Source organism: Myiozetetes cayanensis, unplaced genomic scaffold (genome assembly GCF_022539395.1).
Source record: "Myiozetetes cayanensis isolate MyiCay16 unplaced genomic scaffold, myiCay2020 scf5-8, whole genome shotgun sequence".
Classification (NCBI taxonomy): Eukaryota; Metazoa; Chordata; class Aves; order Passeriformes; family Tyrannidae; genus Myiozetetes; species Myiozetetes cayanensis.
This window is the reverse complement of record NW_026087742.1, coordinates 60,918,266-60,940,913: the sequence shown is the minus strand read 5'-3', so window position 1 is coordinate 60,940,913 and position 22,648 is coordinate 60,918,266. Positions and strand designations below refer to the sequence as shown.

At 40.5% G+C, this 22,648-nt stretch overlaps 1 protein-coding gene across 3 annotated transcripts in view; it reads left to right on the top strand.

Annotated features, from left to right (window-relative positions):
• CAB39L (calcium binding protein 39 like) overlaps nt 1-22,648 on the top strand; it is a 61,204-nt gene that overhangs the window by 9,911 nt on the left and 28,645 nt on the right. The window contains exons 2-3 of one of the 3 annotated variants that reach the window (XM_050332634.1): nt 6,936-7,161; nt 15,899-16,042. In XM_050332634.1, coding sequence (XP_050188591.1) covers nt 15,941-16,042 — 102 coding nt within the window. In that variant the 5' untranslated portion in view covers nt 6,936-7,161; nt 15,899-15,940. Of the gene's footprint in view, nt 1-6,769; nt 7,162-15,898; nt 16,043-22,648 lie in introns of those variants that run through there. The other 2 variants (XM_050332633.1, XM_050332635.1) reach the window with 2 other exon arrangements.

Here is a 22,648-nt window from a genome sequence, read left to right as displayed (position 1 = left end):
TAATTCTTCATCTGAAAGCAGCAGTTTAGACTTTTAGCCTAATGCTATTCTGGTTTTGGTTCTACTGTTCTGGTTTAGTAGGATTCTTAACCTGCATGAGAAGAGACTCAGAAGTCTGTTCTGTCTGACATGGTTTCTGGAGATGTGCATCACACAAACTGCAAGACTGTTGTACCAGGAAAAGGACACAGAAAGCTGGGTACTGCCTAATATGTTTGTTTGGGTTCCATCACTGTAGTGTCAAAGCACCTTATGGTCTTGAATGCATTTGTTTTCCCATGGGGGGACTAAGTGACTTTTCCAAGATCATGTAGAAATGTATGACTTAAATAGGAACTGGCTCTTGTCTTCTTTGATCTGAACTCTTTTCTTCATCAGTATAACACCCTACCTCTGTGTGGGACTTTCCACTAGTGGTCATTCCCTTGTCTGGGGCAACCACTTGAAAAATATAATGATTCTGTTGGTGAATCCTGGCTTTGTTGCCCTGAAGAAGTAACTACCTGGAACTCAATAAATCACTGGTGGTTCTGATGTCTTGTTTGATTCCTCATCTACAGGAAATAGCAGTCTCTGAGCTGTCTTGGCTGTTCAGTCTGGACAGTCAGAAGCAATCATGAGCAATCTGTTGCATCTAAGTATTGCAGACATGATTTCAGAGTCCCTCAGGAAGGGGGATAATGCTCTTCTGGGATATTTAATGTGAACAGGAGTGGAGCCATTTGTAGCTATTCAGCATGGTGATTCTGGATGACACTTCAGGAAACCTCAAAGGTGCTCGTTGCCAGAAGCAGAAGAAGAGTAGAGTGGTCCTGGTATATATTTCTTTTTCTACTTTGCACTTGGTGTCAACTGCTCTTGGAGATGGGATTTAATGGAGCTTTGTCTGATCCAGAATGATGATTCCTGTCTACTGACATTCTTTAGAAGTACATTTTAGAGTGTTCATCTTTGGGTGTTTGCTAGGTGCCACCTCAGTTTCCTCATACTAAACTGGGTGTTATAGTGAGTGCCTCACAGGAGCATTTAACTTGTGTTTCAAAGTAAGCCTAATTTTGTTTGTTTGCAAGTTGTCTCAAGAGCATCTGATGAAAAATGCTTTAGCCTTCTATAGTTAGTAGTGGTCAGTAGACGAAAAGTCTTAATCCCTTAATGCCTTCCACCTTGTCAGAGACAGAGCCACACATTGTGTATAAAGAAATTGCTGTCATCAAAAGGCAGTTCATCTGCCTGGTATTTTCACTGCACATCACCATTTGTGAGATGGATATGCAGTAATACCACTTTCAGCTTCAAGCACTATTAGGAAGTTTAAAGTTCTGGTTAGGGATGCTCCACTGTCTTTCACCAGTAGAGAAGCTGTAGGAAACGTGTATATGGTTTTTTTGCATAAGCAAGTGTGTTGGAAGAGGATGTCTTAACATGCAGTACCTCATGCTGCCTAACATTAAGAAAATTGCTTACTGAATTTATGTGGAAACCAGTGACTAAATTCAGTATTTGCAAGAAGACTAAACACTCTTATGATTGCTTGAATATTTTGGAAATGGGAGATAATAGATAGATGCTCTTACATGCATGAAAGAATTTTTCAATTTAATGAAGAAATATACTAGGAGTGATGCAAGGACTCTCTTCCAGCATAGCAGACATAAGTGAGGGTTTGTGTAGCCATGCATAGCTTTTATTTGTTACTACTGTAAAGAATGTGGTTTTTAGTGTGCGGTGATGCAAAATGTAAAATGGAGCTTCTCCTGGCACATGTGAGATGAGAAGTTAAAATTAAAGTGTTCAGCAAAGCTCTTTTTATTTCTTCTCTTGAAATGAGCTTTCCTTTCCCCATTTTTAATTCTGCTAATGGACATTAAGCAAACAAATGTGGACACTGGAGTAGTTGACTGTGCAGAGCTGGGATAGAAGCTGTGTGGAGAGGTGAAGGCTTTAATTATATTAAAAATACACGTTCAACTCTTCAGGGAGTTACTGATTTTGGAGGACTAGTTTCTGTTTGCAAATGTCCACAGGAAAAAAGCATGATGTTGTCATGAGTTTACTGTTCCTCCCCTCATAAAAGCAGGAGTGCAGGTATGGTTCTTATTTGTGTTTTATGTTGGGACACAGTAGATAAGGGACAAGATTAACATTTTATGAGTGGCTCTTTGGAGTAGACATAAAATTTTAATGTTATGTTTTTCAGCTGTTGGGCTCTAGTAACCTTCTGTTTAGATGTAATTTACTTGGGGTGGGAATATGCAAGGAAAGGGATCCATTTCAGTTGACTTTCTCTAACAGTGGGACTGATGGATGTCATTAAAATGAGAAAAATTGTAAATACTCTGACCTGTACATAAAGAATTAATACATAAAGGCTTCTGGTAGAAACACCAATGTCAGTGCTTTGATTTCTGGAGTGATGTACACAAGAATACCATGTTCAGTAAAAACTCATGAGCAGTTTAAAAGAGTTATTGAAGGTCTTAAAAAAAACCACCCAAAACCAACAAAACCAAACATCATCTTAGCAATTGCATTTGCATTAAATGAAACAGGAAGGAAAAGGCAGTACGTGCATAAAAGCGCTAGAGGGAGCCAGGAGGAAGAAGAGGGGAAAACCATTGAAGAAGCTGGCACTTCTAGGAATAGCTTATATAAAGCATCCATTTAAATCCTTCTGCTTACTTCAGCTAAAATGCAGCTACAAGTCGGACACTGCGTCTTGCTGCTCTCTGTTCTCACACACTTCACTGGAGAAATTTCAATTTTCTAGTCTTGAGAGAGGCCTGAAGATTTGCTGCTTTTTAAATGGCCGTAAGGAAAACCACCTGCCCCTCCATAGACCGTACCCATTTTTTTGGCCTTATTCGCTATTTGAATGAGCAGCCAAATGTTAATTTGCCTTTCAGTGCTGGGGGCTGTTTTGGGGGGACTGATACACAGGCTCAGTTCTCAGCTTGTCTCCCTCCGAGATTATATGGAGTAGAATGAGAGAAAGTGGGAGGGTTGGTGAATGTCCGTGGTGGGGATCTATTAGATGAAGAGGAATTTATTTGCATTATTTTGGAGTTGCCACACTGCTCTTGCAGAGGTCTGAGGAAAAGGAGTATCTGCGAACTTGTAGAATAACACAGAAGCACAAAGTTGCTGTAAAGTCTCTCATCTTACAAGGTTTTAGAAGTGTTGTTGGGCAGACTTTTTATATTGCTTTGTCGTAAAGCTAAATGCCTTGAGTTAAAGTGTAACAGCTTTACGATGTAGATTATATAAGTTATTTGTTTGTAGTTCCCCTCCACCCCGATAGACTGCCATAATGTTGATATCTTGGTATGTGTAAGAATAGGATGAAATGCTGTGGGGGGTATTCTCTAGTTTTCAGGTTTTGGAGAGTGGGGGAATCTTTTTAGTATTCTGAAGGTTCTCCTCTTGATATTCAGCATTACACAACTAAACCTGTTGCTGTGGAGAACTGAATTTTGATGGCCTGGGGCCTTGGCACTGAGCAATTTGGGGGGAAGGAAGGATGTTGTTGTTATTATTATTAGAGGCTGCTTAGGGCTTTGGAATGCTGGAAGTAATCTCAGAGGAGGTAGACAGACTGGAAGTGAATAAATAGATAAGCAGAATTAATACATATACATTGCGTGTTTATCATCTGCTGCTGTAATTTATTGCTACCACACTCATTGTTGACATTTCCCTAATTTCTCTTTTCCGCTTTAGAAAATAAATGGAAAGGGCAGGAATAATGGACTGGGGTTTTCTTCTTTTGGTGTTTATTAGATGGAATGATTTTAAGTTATGAAAGCAAGGACAAACATTTCTCAAAAGTACTCTAACCATGCCTTAGCCTCAGGACTCTCCTCATTTTAAAGGAAACAAATATAATGAAATTTAAATATGTGGAAGCTGGAGTCCTTTAACAGTGCACAGAGGGGTATTTTTTCAGTGTACTTTGAGACTATAAAGATTTGTTGTCTATTTATAATTACATCATTCTAGATTTGAGATGGCTACAAATTCAGAATGGAAGAAAACATATTTTTGGGAATATTTAATAACTTCTCAGCAACAAAAACCCCTCAACAAACAGATAAGAACACCAAATAATTACAGCTTAATTCCTGTTGAATGGTTCAGAGCCTTTTTCTGTCATCTGGGAATTAACTCCACTTAAGATGAAACAGAGTATTGGAATAGCAGAGAATCTTTTTTTCCCCCTGGCCCTTTAGCTACCCTGCTTTGCACTATTTCTTCTGCTGCAATGCAAGGATGGAGGCAGGTGGGTTTCTTGCTCTCCTGGTGTATTATGGGCTGTAGGGCTCCTATTAAAGCCCTAAAGTATTTCCTCAGGTATAAGATGGGTGGAGTTGAACCATAATTGAGTGCATATTCAATTTCTTCCTCAGAATCAGAATAACAGGCACACTTATTCTGAAACAGAGGATAGTAATTTTGTAGATAAATTTCTTATGCTTCCAAAGGGCTGGGATACACAAAATAGTCCAGGAATACTTCATGGAACTCAATGATAAACAGATTATCCCCACAGGGGCCTCTTAATGTGCAAGGAAAACAACATTTTGTGGTATTTCTATCCTGTTTGTGATTATTCAACTGCAGGGTAGCACGCACCATCGTTGAACTCCATGGGGCAACAAAAGGGTGTCTTTTTGCCTGTTGAAGTGGTGGTGGATTCACAATGGAAAAAAAAGTGATTTCCCACTGGAAGGTTAGAGGGAAAACAGGTAATCTCTTAAAAATATGCAATGAAACTACTGGTGTACTTAGATTATTGTGTTGCCTTGGGAAAAGCTGGTACCTTCAGTAGTAGCCCAAGGGCAGAGTGTTTATCGTTTGACTTTCACTGTGATGTTTATGCAAGGGCTGTGGTATCTGATAAAAAAGAAAGGGCCAGCCCCAGAGTGGGTGTAAGGTACCACATGGGCACCATATCCCTTCTCTCCTCCCACCCAGCTGGGCCAGAGCAGGGCACCCATGAAACGATGCCCAGCACTAGTTTTTCTCCCCAAGTCCTTCATGTCATGAAATGTCAATGCGTGCAGGTTGTTCACATGCTCACCAAGCTGCATGGAGAAAAATGCTGCTTAAAAGGGCAGCTTATCCTGTTTTGAGCTTGGCATTCACAGCATCCCTAACTGAGCTCTCCCTGGAGGTGGCCTGGTCAGGGTGGCTAACGTGAAAGGCTTTAATTCAGTGCTGGAAGAATGTTTCACCAGGGTTTTAGAGCAGATATTACCACTCAGTACCACTTGTTGAAGTGCTTTTGGGTGCACTAATTAATGCCTGTCCCCAGCGCTGCTCAGGGCAGTCCAAAAGCACGGGGCTGCAGTATCGTCGTGATCTGTTAGGTTAAGTATAAGCACAAACGGTGACGTGCTTTGCAGATAAGTTGACATCACAAATCTGCAGATCTGAGGTTGGGCTCAGCACCTTCTATGCCAACGCAGGAGCAAGTGCAGGGAGGTTAAGGGAGCGGGGGTGACTTCTGCCCCTCTGAGCCTGGGAGGCACAGCAAGTTGCTCTTCAAAGTAGTATTTCGGATGCTTCTGCTTGCTCCAGTTAGGAGCTGGGATTGCAAGCAAAGGATGTTAGCCCTTTAAAAGGTGTCTGTTTCATCTGTATTCCTCAGAAATGAGGTTTCTCATGCTTTTTTCATTGCCTTTAATGTAGGCTGTGAATAGCTACTGCAGGTGAGCCCTAAATCAAGATCTGATGCAAGTGCAGTGCTGGTATGCAGCGGGGGCTGAGATCAGCTCCCCAGGCAAATGTAGCATACAGAACTATTTTTAATAATGTAGGACTTTGGCTAGGCTTTGCCTGGAGGAAGAAGGAATGGGAGTTGAAACCTTCCCCCCTCGAGCTGGTTAGCTCAGCAGAAGTACATGCTGGGCTGTCATCCCTGCTGAGACTTGGCTAAGATTCAGATGAGGATAGGTTTTAAATCCCACCTTGCAGTGCCCATGGTGCCTGGTAAAGCATCCTCCTTTCCCTGCTGTCAAGGCCTTAGTTAGACAGCTGGGAGCAGGGGGGAAAGCACACATTTCCTTTGGGAATGTGTGGTGCTTGCTGAGCAATAGTTACCGAGAGAGAAAAGTGAAGCATTAAAAATTCCTTTAACTGCATTTTGCTGTATTTGTGTGCTTGATAATTGTTTCAGAATACTTTAATATATGATTTTTTTTTTCCTCATCACATTAGCCTTTGAAAAACTCCTTTGGGCTAATGTTTTTCTTCAGCAGGATTTAAATTTTGCTCATACTACATAGCAGGGTGGATTTTTTTTATTCCATCAAGTATTACTGTGGAAAAGTATTCGGATCTTTGTGTTATAATATATAGTCAGGCAGGAAGCAGCTTAACTTCAGCGTCTCTGGACAGGACTCTGCTGAAACATGTGGCGTGCGAGCATGTTGATTTTATTGTTATCTTGTAACAACAACCCAATGTTGGACTGCCTTATTTGCATTCCTAGGAGGACGGCAAGGTGAATAATTTAATTCCAGCAGCCTCTGCCACGTGATGGTGCGAGGACCCGTCAGCGATGCCTCCCCTGCACCGACAAACTTTGGGGAATGGAAACTTACAGAAGTGATGCGAAATCGTCGCATGTCCTCCCTTAACCCTGGAGAAATCTCTCGGCGGAGTGATCACTTCATCCTTTTCTTTTCCACGCGTTCCTCTGACGTGGAGTTTGGGGGGTGTGTGCGAGCCTGTGAGCAAGACGAGCGAGGGAGTGGGAAGCGGGGAGGGCAGTGGGGAAAGACGCACACCCAGCCACAGAGCTCGTCGGAGCAGGAACAGCGAGGAGCCGGAGCGAGGCCGGGAATCCAGCCGCAGGCAGCGGGGAGTGGAAATTTACAGCTGCTTGTGAGCGCCTGTGCATGTCCAAGTGATCCTTTCTGCTCGCGCTTTTCCAGAGGCTGACGGTCGCTCTGCAAAAGAAGAGCGGGAGGCCGAGTCGTGGGATCCCTGGTCTCTGCCACGTGTGGATAATCGGCGGGGGGGAATAAAGCGGAATTAAATGGGAAATCACTGAAGGCGGCTGCTGGTAGCGTGGACTGCGGGGAGGCGGCAGAGCTGTCTTCAGCACCTGGCCATGGGGCTGCGCAGGGCTGCCTAGGAGCCCCCACCTTTCCACTCACAGTAAGTGTCAGCCGAGGTGATGTCCTCCGAGTGACGGAAAGTTAAGTGATTTAATGAAACTTTTCTTTCTTTTTTTTTTTTTTTTTTTTTTCCCCCTCCAGTCAACACCAGCCTTTTCGTAATAGACTCCTTGCCTGCTTGTTCTCGGTGGTTACGCTGGTAGCTTTTTATAGCTTTGTAAACTGTGTTACCAGGAGTGGCTCTTTAATGCAGGCAACCCTAAACAATACTCCTCCTGTTACATAAGGCGCTGGCTCTGCGACCAAGCACTCCGTGTCCATGGAATATCTCTGGAAATGGCTTTATTTACAGTGTGGTTTCCAAAAATAAAATATCTGCAATATATCATTTTTCTTGCTCCTCTCCGCTGACTGCCTGCAGCTGCGGACTGGCTCTTGAGATGCAGAGGAACGGGAGCGTGGCCACTTGCATAAGACAGGGGGAACAGAGATGAAGGGAAGATGAGCGTGCGTGTGAACTGCCAGGAGAAACGGCATATGTAAATTACCCATCTCGGTATTTATAGTCGATAGGTCTTGTCGACCTGAAATGCTAATGCTGTGCAATGGGTGATTCATGAAGTCTTTATCAGGCAGAACTTTAATTGAGCTTAAGGGAAGTCTTTTGGGTTTTTTTGGTTGGTTGGTGGGGTTTTTTTTGGTTTTTTGTTTGTTTGTTTGTTTTTCAGAGCAAAGGCTCTTTCTTGGGCTAATATTAGTAGTAAAGTGAAATGACTACTACGGAAAATTATTTTATTGTGTTACAAAGCTGTTGAAAGTAATGCAGCAGACTTGCTAGAAACATGGTCAAGTAAATGCTGTGTAGAGAGGTAACTTTAGTAATATTAGACAAAAAGCAAAAAATAGTATTCGTGTTCCTCACTAAAGAGTTTAGAGGAAGTCCTATTCCCTCTTGGCTGCTGCCTGCGTTATTTAAATTATGTTACCAGTTTCCATTATTTCTGCAGTTATTATTCCTACTAGAAATGGATATTTAACTTGGTTTCCCCTTTACTTAAGTAAATTAAAAGCTGTTAAGGGCTCTTCTGTTAGAATTGTGTGTTCTTCAGGCACATTAGTTAAAAGACCTCCTTCTGCATTTTTGAGCTTATGGGAGTTTTGCTATGGATTACAGTTAGGCATGGAACTGAATCCATAATCTTTTAGGTTTGAAAGACCTCTGTGGTGGCAAATGAAAATTGGGATCCCAAATATTCTTGACTCATCAATCCTGCAAATTTAGTGGCTGTAAAATCACTGGTTTCCTATCTTTCTAGTTTTATTGAACATAATGTAATAATCTATTATTTCTTGCCAGTTCATTAGCATGAGTGGGAGAGCCTGTGTAATCCTGTGATACAGAGATAACTGATGCTGGTGTGAGTATGGTGCCACTAGTTGCTGCTTCTGCATGGGTTTAAATCAGAATGTTACCTGGTATTGCCGTGTGCAAAGGCTGTTTTGTAATTTTATTATAATAACAATAGATCTGGTAGCACAGAATTTCCAATAAAAAGACACTAAGTAGCAAAGTCGAACACCCAAAATGTTCCTAATTTCAATTCTGGTGTTTACCTGTGCCAGCGTAGTCTCTATATCCTACTCAGGGTAGATTTAGATTAGATATTAAGAATAAATTTTTTACGATGAGGGTGGTGAGACACTGGCACAGGTTGCCCAGAGAAGTTGTGGATGCCCCATCCCTGAAAGTGTTCAAGGCTTGGCAACCTGCTCTGTTGGAAGGTGTCCTGGCCCATGGTGGAGGGTTTGGAACTAGATGATCTTTAAGGTTTCTTCTAACCCCCAAACCATTCTATGATTAGTATTTTGTTTGTATTGTCACATTATTTCTGATTCATTGCTACCTTATTCTGGGTTTGGTTGGTGAACACCTGAGCTGTAACATCTGCTCCAGCAGTCCTGTCTCTGTACCCTCCTTCCATCCCCTTCTTCCCCTCTTGTGCTGGTACCGCTCCAGACTGTGGGCAGAACTAGACTGGAAACCTGTTTGACGTATTTTCCCTACCAAGCTATTTTTTGTTAACCTGGGTCACTTCCCTGACCTGGCTCACCATGTGGTCCTGCAAACAGCTGTATCACCCCAACAGAGTCTGTAGGGATGTGAGTAAATGTGGAGTGGGATGTCACCATCATGGAACAAAGTGTTTATCAAACTGTTGCCTCAGTGACCAGCTTGCTATTTGGTGTTTCATTTTATCCCCTGGGTTTGCTGAAAAACTACATAGGATTTTTGTGTTTTATTAAATAGGCATTCAAGCACTTGATTACAAACAGAATAAACAGTTTCTGTGAGTGCTTCCATAGAACTACACCACAGCAATTGAGTGATGCATCACCACGAGTGCCTTCAGTTTCATAATAGTATTAAACAACTGTGTGATAATATTATTCTCATTCTGTGGAGGTGATCAGATTAAGGGCAGAGCTACCTACTTCTTTTCCATGTCTGATCTTCAGGATGCTTGCCATCTGCTCAAAAAGACATTTGTAGTGATAGTAGGCATTACTGCAATGTTTTGTGGGTTCAGGTGAAGTTTCAGCCAATATCGACCTTCATTCCAGGTAGTGCAACAAGTAGCCAACAGCAAAGCTTATGTTGAGTAAATTCTTGAGTTTTTGGAATAATTTTGTTGCCAAGCAGGTTTAGTGTTCATTCACTCTAACCCTAAAACTGTTCTCTCTTCTGTTAATCTTTTGTCTCATTTGAGATGTACCTCATTGAGCATTTGCAGGGAAGCTACATGTTGTGTAGCCCTGATTCCTTCTGAATATCAAATAAAACATGGGTCATGTGAGGGAACTGCACTGGGGAGGATGAATTTGGCTTCTCCAATTGATCATCACACATGGGGGCTTCCATCCCCTGGTTTGAGTACAGTGCTCTGTAAGTGCAACAACTTTCCCAGATATGGCAGGAGGGATAAATGAGGAGGGATTAAAGGTCCTCTTCCATGATACAGAAACTGAATTAGCCAAAATGATAAAGAAAGTGTACTAACTCAGGCCCCAAACACATGGGTCTTAGGTACACTGCAGTGAATGAAAAATGAAGATCTGTTCTTCCATTCAAGAAACTCTCACATGATATGAGTTATTGAAGTGTTTTGATTCTGCTCAATAAATTGATGAAGGTTAGGAGCTAAGAGAAGATGAATGTCTGATACTTGATGGGAAGGAAATCTTTGAGCTCTTTTATTTTTGAAAACCAAATTGCTTGTCCGGAGGAGTGTCTGCAAAGAGTGCATGGATAGGCTCACATGCTCTCTCCCATTCTTGCCTTCGTGGGCAGGAGGAAGCATTTGTTACAGAGCTGCTTTACTGAGTCACTTCATAGTGGGATGGGCTGCTTAGTAGAGTGGTGTTGCTGTGTGAGTTTTTCCTTCATCGTGCTTACAGGTTCAACTGCACTATAATCTTTTGAGGAAGTATATGATTAAAAGCAAAGAAATTTGGGAGAGTGCCTGTAAGCAGAACTAGATCTCTTACTGTACTTTATAGCTTTATTAAATTTACTTTTTTTAGTACATTCTCTTTATGAGCAGATGATCTGGCAAAAGAGATATTTTGAGGACTGATAAAGCATAGGCTTTGTTGTCAAATGATCTAGGTTGCATTCCTGACACAGCCAGTGATTTTTTTTTTTAAGTGGCCTTGGGTAAATTTTCTAATCTTTCTGTGATTCAGCTTCTCCCTTTGCAGAGGAGGCTGAGTAAAAGGAGGTATATAGGTTTTGTGAAATCTTGGTTAAATGCTTGTAGAGTTGGAGGCCTCTGAGGGAAGGCATGCCCTTGGTATGAAGGCATATTATGTTACATTTGACAGGCTACCAAATACCCCAAAAGTTATGTCTTGTAAAGCACATCCATCTCTGGGTTCAATTTGCTGCTTTAGTCTGTGTGATTTTTCCTCCCTTTTTTTCTTACTCAAACAGAAACAGCCAGATATTTAGAAAGTGGTGCTTTAATATTTCCTTTTGGTGCTTCTTAAATCACCTAAAATAAAATCAGTGCCTTTTTTTTTTTTTCTCCTGAACAAACATGGAATGACATTCCTTTAAAGTATTTTTATAAAAGTAGAGTTCCTGAAATACGCTGGACACTCCAACTCTGGCAGCTGAAATGTCATGTTCATGCTGATGGCAACAACAGGCTTTAGAAACCACCATTCCTCCTACAGCGCTGCTGGGGCATTTTCCCCATGACTGGGGGAGACAACTTTTGAAGGCAGGAGACTTGGTCTGGTGAGATACAGCTGTTTCCTTTGGTCTCTTAAGCTCCTCACAAGAGTGCCAGTGAAATAACATCTTCAGAACTAAATGTTTCAGAAGTTGGCCTGTCCCCCATTATGAATTCAGGACTGCCCACAATCCATTTCTGATGTTATAAAAACATATGTAGAATAACCATTGGATGGAAAAAGTTTTTCTAGAAAGTAGGAAAAGAAAGGGGCTCATTCAGCCCTGTCCCTTGCTGCCAGACAGCAGTGTCAAAAATCCATGAACAGATGCTCTGTAATGTGCCTGGTAGAGTAGGTTCAAAACCTCAAAGCTCCAGTGGGTGGAAACCTTTACATTTTCAGCTGAAGTTTATTCATCAGCAGTTTATAGCCATTTGCTTCTGCATAAATAAAGTTATATTGTTATTTGAGCTAAAATAACTTCTTTGGCTTCCCTGTATTTTATTCTAAGCTTACCAAGGGGATCACTTTTAGCCTCCTAGACAAGCTGGTCTTCCCGTTTTTCTGGTCAGCCTAGGGTCCTTCTCTGCACCCACTCTAATCTCTGTTGATTTTACTTGACTGCAGGTGTTAAGGATTGTGTACAATGTTCTGCACAAAGTTCTTTTAGGACTGTACTGAGACATGAATACCTTTGTATTTCTGCTGACAATTACTTCCTTAATTCATCACAGATTTGCCTCTGTTTTTCTCCTGTCAGTAAAATACATGTATTTGTATATGTCACCGGCTGCCTGTTTTTGTCATTTCTCATGCTAAGTCCTCAGCTTGAAGCAGATAATCATAGAATGTTTTTGTTTGGAAGGGACCTTTGAAGGTCATCTAGTCCAATTCCCCCTGCCATGGGTGAGGATGTCTTCAACTAGATCAGGTTGCTCAGAGTCCCATCCAATCTTACCTTGAATGTTTCCAGGTATCTGGAACACCTACAAATTCTACAAATGTTTCTTCCACCATTTAGCATTATCTGATACTTTCTACTCATAACTTTTATCCCATTTTTATTATCTTGGTTCTTCACACAATCCAGTTTCCAATGATATTCCAATCCCCTTATGTGTTGATATCTTTCTGTTTTGAGTCTCCACAGTTTTTGTGTAGGCTCTTGATTCCTATGCCTATCTAAGTACAATCCTGTCCCCAAACTGCTGTTACCTTCTCAGTCAGATGACATGATAATTTTCTTTCAAGTAGTTTATTTTGTACTATATTCAAATTAGTGTATTTCCATGTTTGATATGTGGATTCTGCTGTGCCTTCTCTGTTTAAAAATATATTCATAAGGAACTGTAGTATGAGATACCTTTAGTAAGCCTGTATTACATTCTTTTCACTTGTCATTCATCTTTGGTTTTCAGTTATTTTTAGAGTGGTTTCTTGAGAAGATGAAGCTTACATGGTTACACTGTCTATCTCTCATCCTAATTCTCTTCCCATGATGACTTTTATACTTACTGTCAAATTTCAGGCAACCTTGACAGAGGGCTAGATGCCTTGGTAAATACCAAGTTCCAAAAAATGGACTGAAAATAAGTGGTGAAAAGAATAGGGCCTTTAAACCAAATTAGTGCCTCTACTGAAGAGAAGACCTTCCAAGTAAAAGCTCAGAGAGCAGAGAGCTGATACCAGGAGGAGGACAGGACAGAAATGCCCAGCTGTGTTAAGAACTTTAGCCAGAGCTCGTGCTTTCGATCCAGTCATGAGGAACAAATCTGGAGGAGTCCTTGTTTTGCCAAGTGCCCTGTAGAATAGCCAGCCATAAGACTAAGCAGTACAACTCCCAAATCTTATCAAAGTGACTTTACCCCTGTTTGCTTCCACTTGTAATTGTGATTAGCACGTGTCCCCATAGAAGATTCCTGCATGGAGAATCAAAAGGGACCATAACCTGCAGCTGCTAGTATGTATTTTCTGAAGTGATGGATCACCTGTTGCCAGGTGATGATGAGTTAAAAACTGTAATCTGAGAATCTGTGATTAGGATAATTGTAGGGTGTGAAGAGAAATGTATTTTATCACTGTGCTGTGGTGACTTGGTGGCAAGACTGGAACTATATAGTTGAAAGGTGCTAGCCTTTGTTCCCAACTAATGTTGTTGCTTTATGAAAAAAGTAATGATTATTTTAAATACAGACACCCTACTCTAGACAGTTATCTAAGTTACTTTTTGGGATGAAATTGTGTTTGTAGTCAACATTTCAGTTAGAAATATGAACTTCATTTTTTAAAAAATCTCAGAATCTCTAGCTCAGAAGTACTTCAATTTAAAAATCGAATTATCTCCCCCTTTGCTTTTCTTTGTGTGGAGTCTTCTGAAACGGAGAGATGAAGGGAAGACTTCAGCATTCTGGTTATACCTACCCCAACCTGCATGAAAATACTTCTTTTCTGAAATGCATCTCTCTTGCTTTCAGACTCTCTCTCTTGCATCATCACATCTGCATCCCATGTCTTCAGGGATAATAAAAACATGCAGAATCAGGTCCTTCTCAAAGTGTGTTGTGAATTATTAATCTTCTATTTGCAACACATGTGGGATTACTGAGTACTTGACACTTGCTAGCAGCATGTAAACAACTTTATTGTATACTATTGGCATCCCAGTCTTTTCCAGTGCTTGTATGTAGCTGAATATGCCCAAGAGAGTGAGTCGTTAGTGTACCCAGTCTTTAATCTTGTGCTTTGTCAGGCTGAGGTGTGACTTTGCTCTGTTGCAAGTTGGCTGGTGCTGCCAAAGCTTGCAGTTGTGAGCTGCATGGGAGCAGGGCTCTGCAGCTGAGGGCTCAACAGCTGAGAGTGAAGGTTATGTAGTGAAAACTGCAAAAATAAAAATGTATGTGAACTGGACTGTGAGGATTTTGGAAATGAAAAGCTAAAAGTGGTGAGCTTTCAGACACTGAACATGAAAATATCCCTGTAAAACTGACCAAGCAACAAATGAGAAGCTATATAGAAATTCACCTACTATGGACACTATAAAAGAAATTTTGGGTTAAATAAGACACTTAAAAATACTTTTTCTGTGTCATAGAAACTGTAAAGATAATCTGCAAAAATGTTTTGAAATGTTTTAGTAAGATGTTAAGACAGAATCTGTATAGATTTGGTTTTTTAAAGTCTGAATTTTTACTTAACTGTTTTATATGATTGCTATTTATAGTTGCAATAGAATGTATGTCTAATCTTGGTATTAATTCCATAGGATATCTGGGGATTAGTAACACATGGATGTATGGCACAAATGGCATCATTTTTCCTGATGGACTCTGTAGCATGTCAGTAATAACAACAAAGCATGAGAGGAGTGGGTTCTTTGGGACCACTGGGTTTTGTTCTTTATGCTGTTGTGCTCATTTAATTCTCTCCTTTAAAACCTCTTGTATAAAGCTTTTTTGTTGTTGTAAAAGTTGAAAAATAATTAAAGTGATTTGTGTATATATTTATGTTTTCACAACTAATTTTGCAAGTGTGTGTGTGTGGAGGGGTTGTGATGGTTTTGTTTTATTGTGGAAAGAGATGAAAGTTTGAGTTTGTTTTTTTTTTTTTTTTTTTAACCTCTTCTTCATTACTGTACAAACTGGAATGCAGTCCAGAATGGTGCCTTCCCTGGGAAGTGGTATGGCTTTAGCCAGAGCATATTCCCATCTGTAGTCAGTCATTGACTTCAGTAGATCTTTATATTAGACCCTCAGCAAAACCCATAAGAATTCACAACTTAATGGTGTCAGATGAGAAAGTAATCTAGTTGGTTTCTTTCATATATAAATACAGTCATGTGGTATTTGCCTTTGTAGCCATACAGAGAAAGAATGTTTTAAATTAAACAAACAATCCGTTTTCATTAAAATGCTCAGTCTTCCGTTTAAATGGCATGAAAACATTTGTGTTGGTATTTGGACCTGATCATCTCTTCCTTATTTAATTCAGCCAATGTTTTACACAAGTGAGATCTGACCCACAGATTCTTGAAGTCTGTCAGACATAGCAGATAGCTTAAACTGCTTCCTCCCAAGAAGCTTTGGGCTGACAAAGAAAAGCAGCCGAAGAAGAAGAGATGGCAGAGAATCCAGGACCTTAACTTGCTGGCATTTAAACTTGCTTATCTGCAGCAATATGGAGCCAGTGTAGTCTGACAGAAACCCTTATGAGAATTCTAGTGGAGCCTGCCAGATACACAGTGTCCAAGATATGTTGGACGTAGACATAGACTAACTGGAGTGCTAACCTGTAGATCAGGTCTTCAGGAATCATCCAACTCCCGTGCAGGTGCTGAGTAGTTGCTTTCCACATGCTAATGGTGGCTTGAGAATCCTGGATGAACTTGCAATAACTGTATGTGAGAACTTTTACTGCTCCACTGAGCAACTGAAACAAAATGTAGTGCCTGAGGTATAATTTTCTTGTTCATTATGTTTTTCTGTGTTTTTATTGCATTTTTTAATAAACCTTAAAACCTGTTTTTATTTCTTGTTCAATTTAAGGCAGTCCTCTTCTGAAGGAAGAAATCCAGGTGAAGAAAGACCATGCCTTTGTTTAGTAAATCGCACAAAAATCCTGCTGAGATTGTGAAAGTTCTGAAAGAAAACATGGCCATATTGGAAAAACAAGAAAAAAAGACAGACAAGGTATGAGATAATGTTGTAGAAGACCAATCAGGTTTTTATGCTGGGGTAGCAGTAGAATAAAGGGAACAAAATTGTGTTTGCTCACTGCCCTGATTCTGCAGGTGCTTGCCTATGTAAATAGCTGGGTGCTGGAATGGTTCTGCTGAAATCAGGGGGCTTTTGCATAAGTAAAATACAGCAGATCTGGGGGCCAAACCAAAAATGCTGAGATCCAGGAGCCTCAGCCAAAACGAAGGATGATCTCCCACTACTTGGAACAGTAATGCATCTAATAAAACAGCTTGGAAGGCTATTTGAAAACTATTATACTATTAATTGTTTTAGCAGGATGACAAATGAGACTGTCAATTAATGCGTAGGTACCCACAGAGCAAAACTTACTTCTGATGAACTTTGTCCGCATAAAACAGCAAACTTGTATGTATCCAGATGTACACTGAAAGAAGAGATTTCACTGTGTTGATCCTTTACAATGTTCTGGGTGCTAGTGCTTCCTAAATGAGCTGTGCTACTCATGTTCTAATTATAGTGCTAGGCTTTTGCTAATATTACTGCCCCCTTCTAATTCTGTGACACGGACCCGAATTACTTTTGCCGCTTTTCCAGTGACCGCCTGAGAAGATGCTCCCCAACATAAAAAATGCTCCCAATTAGGAATTTTTGCTTGCATAAAATAAAATAATTTTGTTTTCTTTTTTGCATCTGAGACTCTGACCCTCTATCCTATTGCTACTGTAGAAGTATATGATTTTAATTAACAACAAATTAATTTTAGGTTAAAACTGAATGTCAGTGGAAACAGAAATAGCTGATAAGTGATATTAATACAGTTTTCATGGAGCTGATATTTGTACCTGTGCATATTTTGCTTCCCCCAGTTGTGCAGAAGCCTATATTAAAACAACCCCAACCCAAAAGGTAGGCATGGAGCCCTTTGCGCCCTTACTGAAATCCTCTTGAAACTTTTTGGTTCAAAGGAAGTAGCTCAGAGTGTGTTAATTATGTAAGATTGGTCACACGGATTTCTGGGAGGCCTCTGGTATTTGATGTCTCATGCTGAAATACCTTCAGTTAACTAAAAGCACTGAGAGAATTTGACTCATCTAAAACATAAAATAAGTAACTCAATAAACCAACAGAATCTGTTCTCCCCTGCTGAATTCTTCTTTTGGAGCCTGATTAAAGAAGACATTCAAAGCAGAAGCTCTAGACTCAGATTTCTTTTCGATTTGCCTTGCAGCATGACTCCTCTGGATTGCGGTTTTAAGAATTTTTGAGCTGGTTTGTTTATTTGGGTGTCAGTGACAAAGGAGAAGAAATTCAGACTTCTTAGAAAACTGAGAACTTGATGTAAATTTTTCATAAAAGTCAGCTGGTGTGTGTTTTCCACACAGAACAAAAGATACAGGAGTGTTTCCTTGGCCTACTGGAATGGAAACAGCTCGTGAACCTAATGACGCTTATTTTACAGGAGGAGGTTGGGTTTCAGTTATTTTTTTTATGTACTTCATTGCTATGGGGTAGAGGCTGTTCCTGGGGTAAATGAGGGTGATCTGAGGAGAGGAAGGAGGAGGACAGGCAGTCCCTTCAGCAGCAAGGCAGAAGATGAAGAAAGCAGCCTTTTTTGTGTGTGTGTATATGGTTTACGTGGCTTGTTGACTCAGGACTTTGTACTGTGATGTAGAGAAACACGTAGGGCCTCCCTCCTTTCAGAAAGAAAGATGTGAGACTTCATGGTAATGCTACCTTTCATCTAGAGTGTTGCACTGAGCTGTTCTGAAATAAATACCTGTTAAAGAAAATAGCCAAATTTGTTCTTCTGAGTTTAGGGAAAATCGTAAGGAATGTCTTTAGTACTGTGACGATAAACTTCAAAAAATAGCCGGAAAAACAATCCCCCCAATCGCATCTGCTACTATCCATTCAGGTTTGTGGATTTAGTAATACCATTTTAAAGTGTTGTTTGAAATTTGAATTGCAGAAGAACAGATGATGGAGAGACTTTCAATGGCACACAGGTTCTCAAAAGTTAGTAATTCTAATAAGTAACATGTTTTCATGAGTATGATCAGAGAAAATTAATTGAAAACAAAAGCAAAGAAAACAAAAGCACAGTGCTGTATGCTGTGCTCTTCAAAGCTTGGCAAGGTTTCTAAATTTACCTCCAGTTTGATTTCCAAAGGGAAAAGAAAAGTGTCAAACTTTCATGAAAAGCTGCAGAGGTCTGGCTCCTTCAAGAGTCAGAGACCCTGGATATCTCAGAGCTGGTTTTGGACCCGGTGACCCTGTGAACACAGAAGTTTGGAAAGCAGAAATCTGAAATTTTTCAGATTCCTGACTCCTTGTCTGCTGTGAGAACTAGAGTGGTACAGTTGTGCCTCACCACAAATCCAAGGTTCCCAGAACTTTCAGGGTATGACTCCAGAGCATCCCTGATTTTACATGCAGAATAGTTTCAAACTAGGTCTTGCTTCAGATGCTTAAGCGAGAAGATTTATCCTGTGACAATTGAGCTGTTATTGTAGTACAGCCAATATGGTATGTGGCTGAGACAGCTAAAAGCTGCTAATACAGCCAGAATTGGCAGGGAAGTGTGGCAAGGCTTGAATTAACTGCAGGGGTAGCAGAGAACCTCCTCGTTTCCTTTTGCAGCTGAGAAGTCATAAGTATGAGGTGAGGGTGCCCTGGGCAGCTGGGAGCACACAAGGTCAGGCAGGGAGAAGCTTGATGCTTCTAATACAACTTTGTGAAACTGTCAGCAGGAACCATCTGTGTCTTGGAGGGGATGTTTTTAAATAAATAATGCAGAAATGATCATTCCTACCAAGCTATGCAGGACTCAGGTAGAGGGAACTTTACAGCAGAGCAGTTAAGACTTCAGGGTAATGGGGAGAGGGTGGAGGACAGAGCTTGATAGATAGGACCAAGAGAAGATAGGACAGAGAAGCTAACTTGTAAGTGTAAAGGAAATTATAAATCTTTTCTGTGACATTTCTACATACATACACATAATATATGAAAGTTTATACTCTTTCTTCATGTTGTTTTTTGTTAGTCATAGAATAGTACCCATTCAGGCTTTAAGTACTGTTGACTGCACTAGCATCTGTCTTCTTAGATAAGGATTGAATTTGACCCAGTTTCTCCATGTGTCTTATTTTTTTTTAAACTATTAATGTGTGTAGTGCTGCCATAATGCTTTTTAATGCTTTTTAAACACTCTCGACTGAAAAATAGTCCAAATTTGAATGTGTGGTTCTTACTTTTATGTGTGGGTTTCTTTGTTTACTTGCATGGATGTATGTGTGCTTAAAGCTTTGCCATTTTCTCTGCACATTCTGATGGTTGATAGACCACAGGTTGAGAAGTGCCAGCACACATAGCTCTTTTTTCTCTGAAGTGCTCTTTCTAATATCTTGTTTTTATAATTTTTTAAAATAACATCTATTTTAAAGAAGGCATTGTAGCACTGGCAATTCTAATGTAACAATTGGAAGGTTAAGTAGGGTAAGACAGAGCTGAAAAAGTGGACTAAAGCCTTCTTTATCAACCATCCCCTTCTCTTCCAACATATGAAATAAAATAAGGTGTTCTTGGAGCATATATGATTGCTGACATCCTTGTTCAGGCTTTGATGTGGTGAAGAAGAATTAATTAAGTTTTATTACAAAATTCTATAAATATCATAAAAAATTCATCTCAGTCACGTAGGACCAAAGTGTTCTTGAATTTAATAAAAAATGCCCATTCTGGAATTAGCTAGAAAAGCAGGGAGGTGTTTAAATACCTAGGAAAGGAAGCCTTCAGCAGTTAGACTCTCCTCCTTTCTGGCACAAATCCTGTAGCATTTGAAGGATGTGTGTAAATAGGGATGAGGAGAGGAGAAGCCCTGATATCAAGTGGTCAGATCTGTTGAACCTGAGGAAGGGACAGCTTCTTACACACTGGTCACACTGCTTCATTTATTACTGATAAGTTGCCATGTCTTCTGCTGATTAATGTTGTAACAGATCATTAATAAAAAGGATGCCTGATCCACCTTGCAAAAAGAGGGGTGTGACATCCTGACTTCTTGAAGTCTTGTGTTCAGCTGCTGAGTCCAGTCGGCACAGAGCAGTGCAGGTGGCATCCACTATGTCACTGAAGGACGTCCTTGAACACATCACGTTCTTGCTGCTAACCACACACCTTCGGGTGCGGCAGCCTGACTCAGTGCCATCTGCGGTGCCTACAGGTTCGGTAACATTTTCTGAACTTGCCCTGCAGCAAAAGCCTTTCAAGGCTTTTAATTTAGTGCAGCAAACGAATTTGAGGTTGGTTGAAACTTGGTCTAATCTTTGCAGATAGTCTAGATGGGCTGGAAGATTTGCAGTTTCTGGTGTAGCTGATCCAAGATTAAGGGTTTATTGCGGAAAATGAACCCAAATGCATTACAGCAGGTTCAGGGCGCTGGGCTGAGTGTTTTCCTGGCAGGCAGAACTGCAGGCTGCAGCACCTTTATCAATGTTCAGAAACACAGTGAAGGTAGATGTACAATAACCTGCAGTGCCTAGCTTCTACCCCTTTCACTTAAATATATCTAACAAGACTGCTCGTGTAGGTAGGTCAGTGTAATCTGTCCTCTGTTTTTTCTCCGTGTGCTGTAACAAATTTGATACTGTTCAGAAGGGTCAGGAGAGCAGCGTTTTATTAAGGCTACAGTTAAAAGACTTCAAGATTTCTGGAACAAATATTTCTACCAATAAATCCTGCTTTTTTACATGGCAACAATGAAGCCATTATAGGCTTTTGTTCACCTCGCTCACTGCTGCCTTGATAAAGTGTCTGGGGACCGGTGTGTGAGGTGAGGTCCGTGCAGAGGACATGATGTGCATTTGCATGGAAGAACGGTTGCGTGACTGCTGTGAACGCGAATACCCATGGATGCGATTCTTCAGCTGCCAAAGTCAGTTGCAAAATTGCCCTCAACTTCATTGCTGCAGACTGAAACCGAGGGAATGAGATAAGAAGGGCTTGGCACCCCTTCCTCCTAGCTCTGTGTGTCCTGGGGTTTTGTGGAGTGTTTCACGGTTCAGCTTCCCCGTTCTGCTAAGGCCTGTTATTGCTCTAGAGATGGGAGAAACTCCAGATACCGTCAGGTGCTAGTGCCAAGAGTTTAAACCTGTCTCTTCTGGTTGCTTTTTTTTTTTTTTTTAAGGGCCTTACAACCTTTAGTTCTGTCTTAAGTGCAGGATTAACAGTGGGAAAGGAATTTAAGTCTAGGTGGGGCAAACCTGTCTTCTCCATTTAATCATACATCCTTTTAAAAGGTGTTTCCCTGTTGCACCTGCTTGGCCAAATTGTCCTTGCCAGCTTCCTTGAGTACTAGTCCGTATAATGTTTTACTAAATGACAGACTTCAGGCCTCCTGATCCAAAATGTCCACAGTTTGTTCCTATGGATCAGTTTAGCATGAAATTGTATCAAGAATAAGTCAGCTGAGGTGATCCTGAATTTACACAGGTGTTGGATTCAGATTCTGCTAATGGCTTTTCTTGGGAGTCCTTACAGCCTGTAGAGAGAAAGAGAGCTGCATTGACACTATTGTTTAAGGAGAAATATTGGTTGGAATCACATAGTGAGAGTATTTTTAAAGCAGTTAAAACCAACTCAAGGAGCTTTATGCTTTTGGTTGCAATATGTAGCGTGAAGCACTGGCAGATCACTGAATCACACACTGGAGTATTTAACATCACACTGGCAGGCATCTGTGTCTGTTACTGTCTGCTGCTGTGAAAGAGAGCAACAGTTCAGAGAGAGATTTTTAATCTGGAAATACGCCAGGTGCACAAACAGAAGCTGTATGGCCCTATTTGCCATATTCTTATGAACAATTAGGGATTTCTTCACCAGGCATCCTGTATTTTTCTTATGTGTGTTTGTTATCTGAGGTTGGGAAGGTGGAAAAAGTTCATGCAATCTGTTTTTTATTCACTGTTATGGTTGGAATAGCTAGAAATTCACGTTGCTGAAGTTGAGGACTCTTGGTAAGGTATATCTGTGGTGTGCTATGTATGGGAGTTTTAAAAAACTGTCTATATGAAGTTTTGATTTCTGAAGCAGACCTACTTTGTTTATTTTCCTATATCACACAAGCAGTGTTGCAGATAAAATAGCTTAACCTTTGAGTATGGAAAGTCCTAACTCATGTAATTATGGAAATAAAAATTCAGCTTTCACCGTGAACAACAGGTAAGAAGGCTTTGTTTTAGCCTTCCATGCCATTCTTTAAAATCTTGCTGGAAGATTTTGTAACAACAACAAAAAATATGTAAGTCTCAGAGGATTTCTTTGTAATCCCTTAAAGGAAAAAAACCCAAAGAAACTCCTTATTGAACTCTCTTGTATAATTGTGGGATATAGAGGAAAGAAAATTAACTGTTTTGCAGCATTCCTTAATAATGCTGAATTACTGCCCTAAGAACACTGTCATGCATTTTGGCCCACCTGTAGAGAACAGTCCAAAAAAACCAGATAACGCTCAGAAATTGTCTTCTAGATCTGGCCAAGCAAGTTAAACTGAAGAACCCAATATTAAAACTGTGGGAAAAGAAGATCAACACTGGA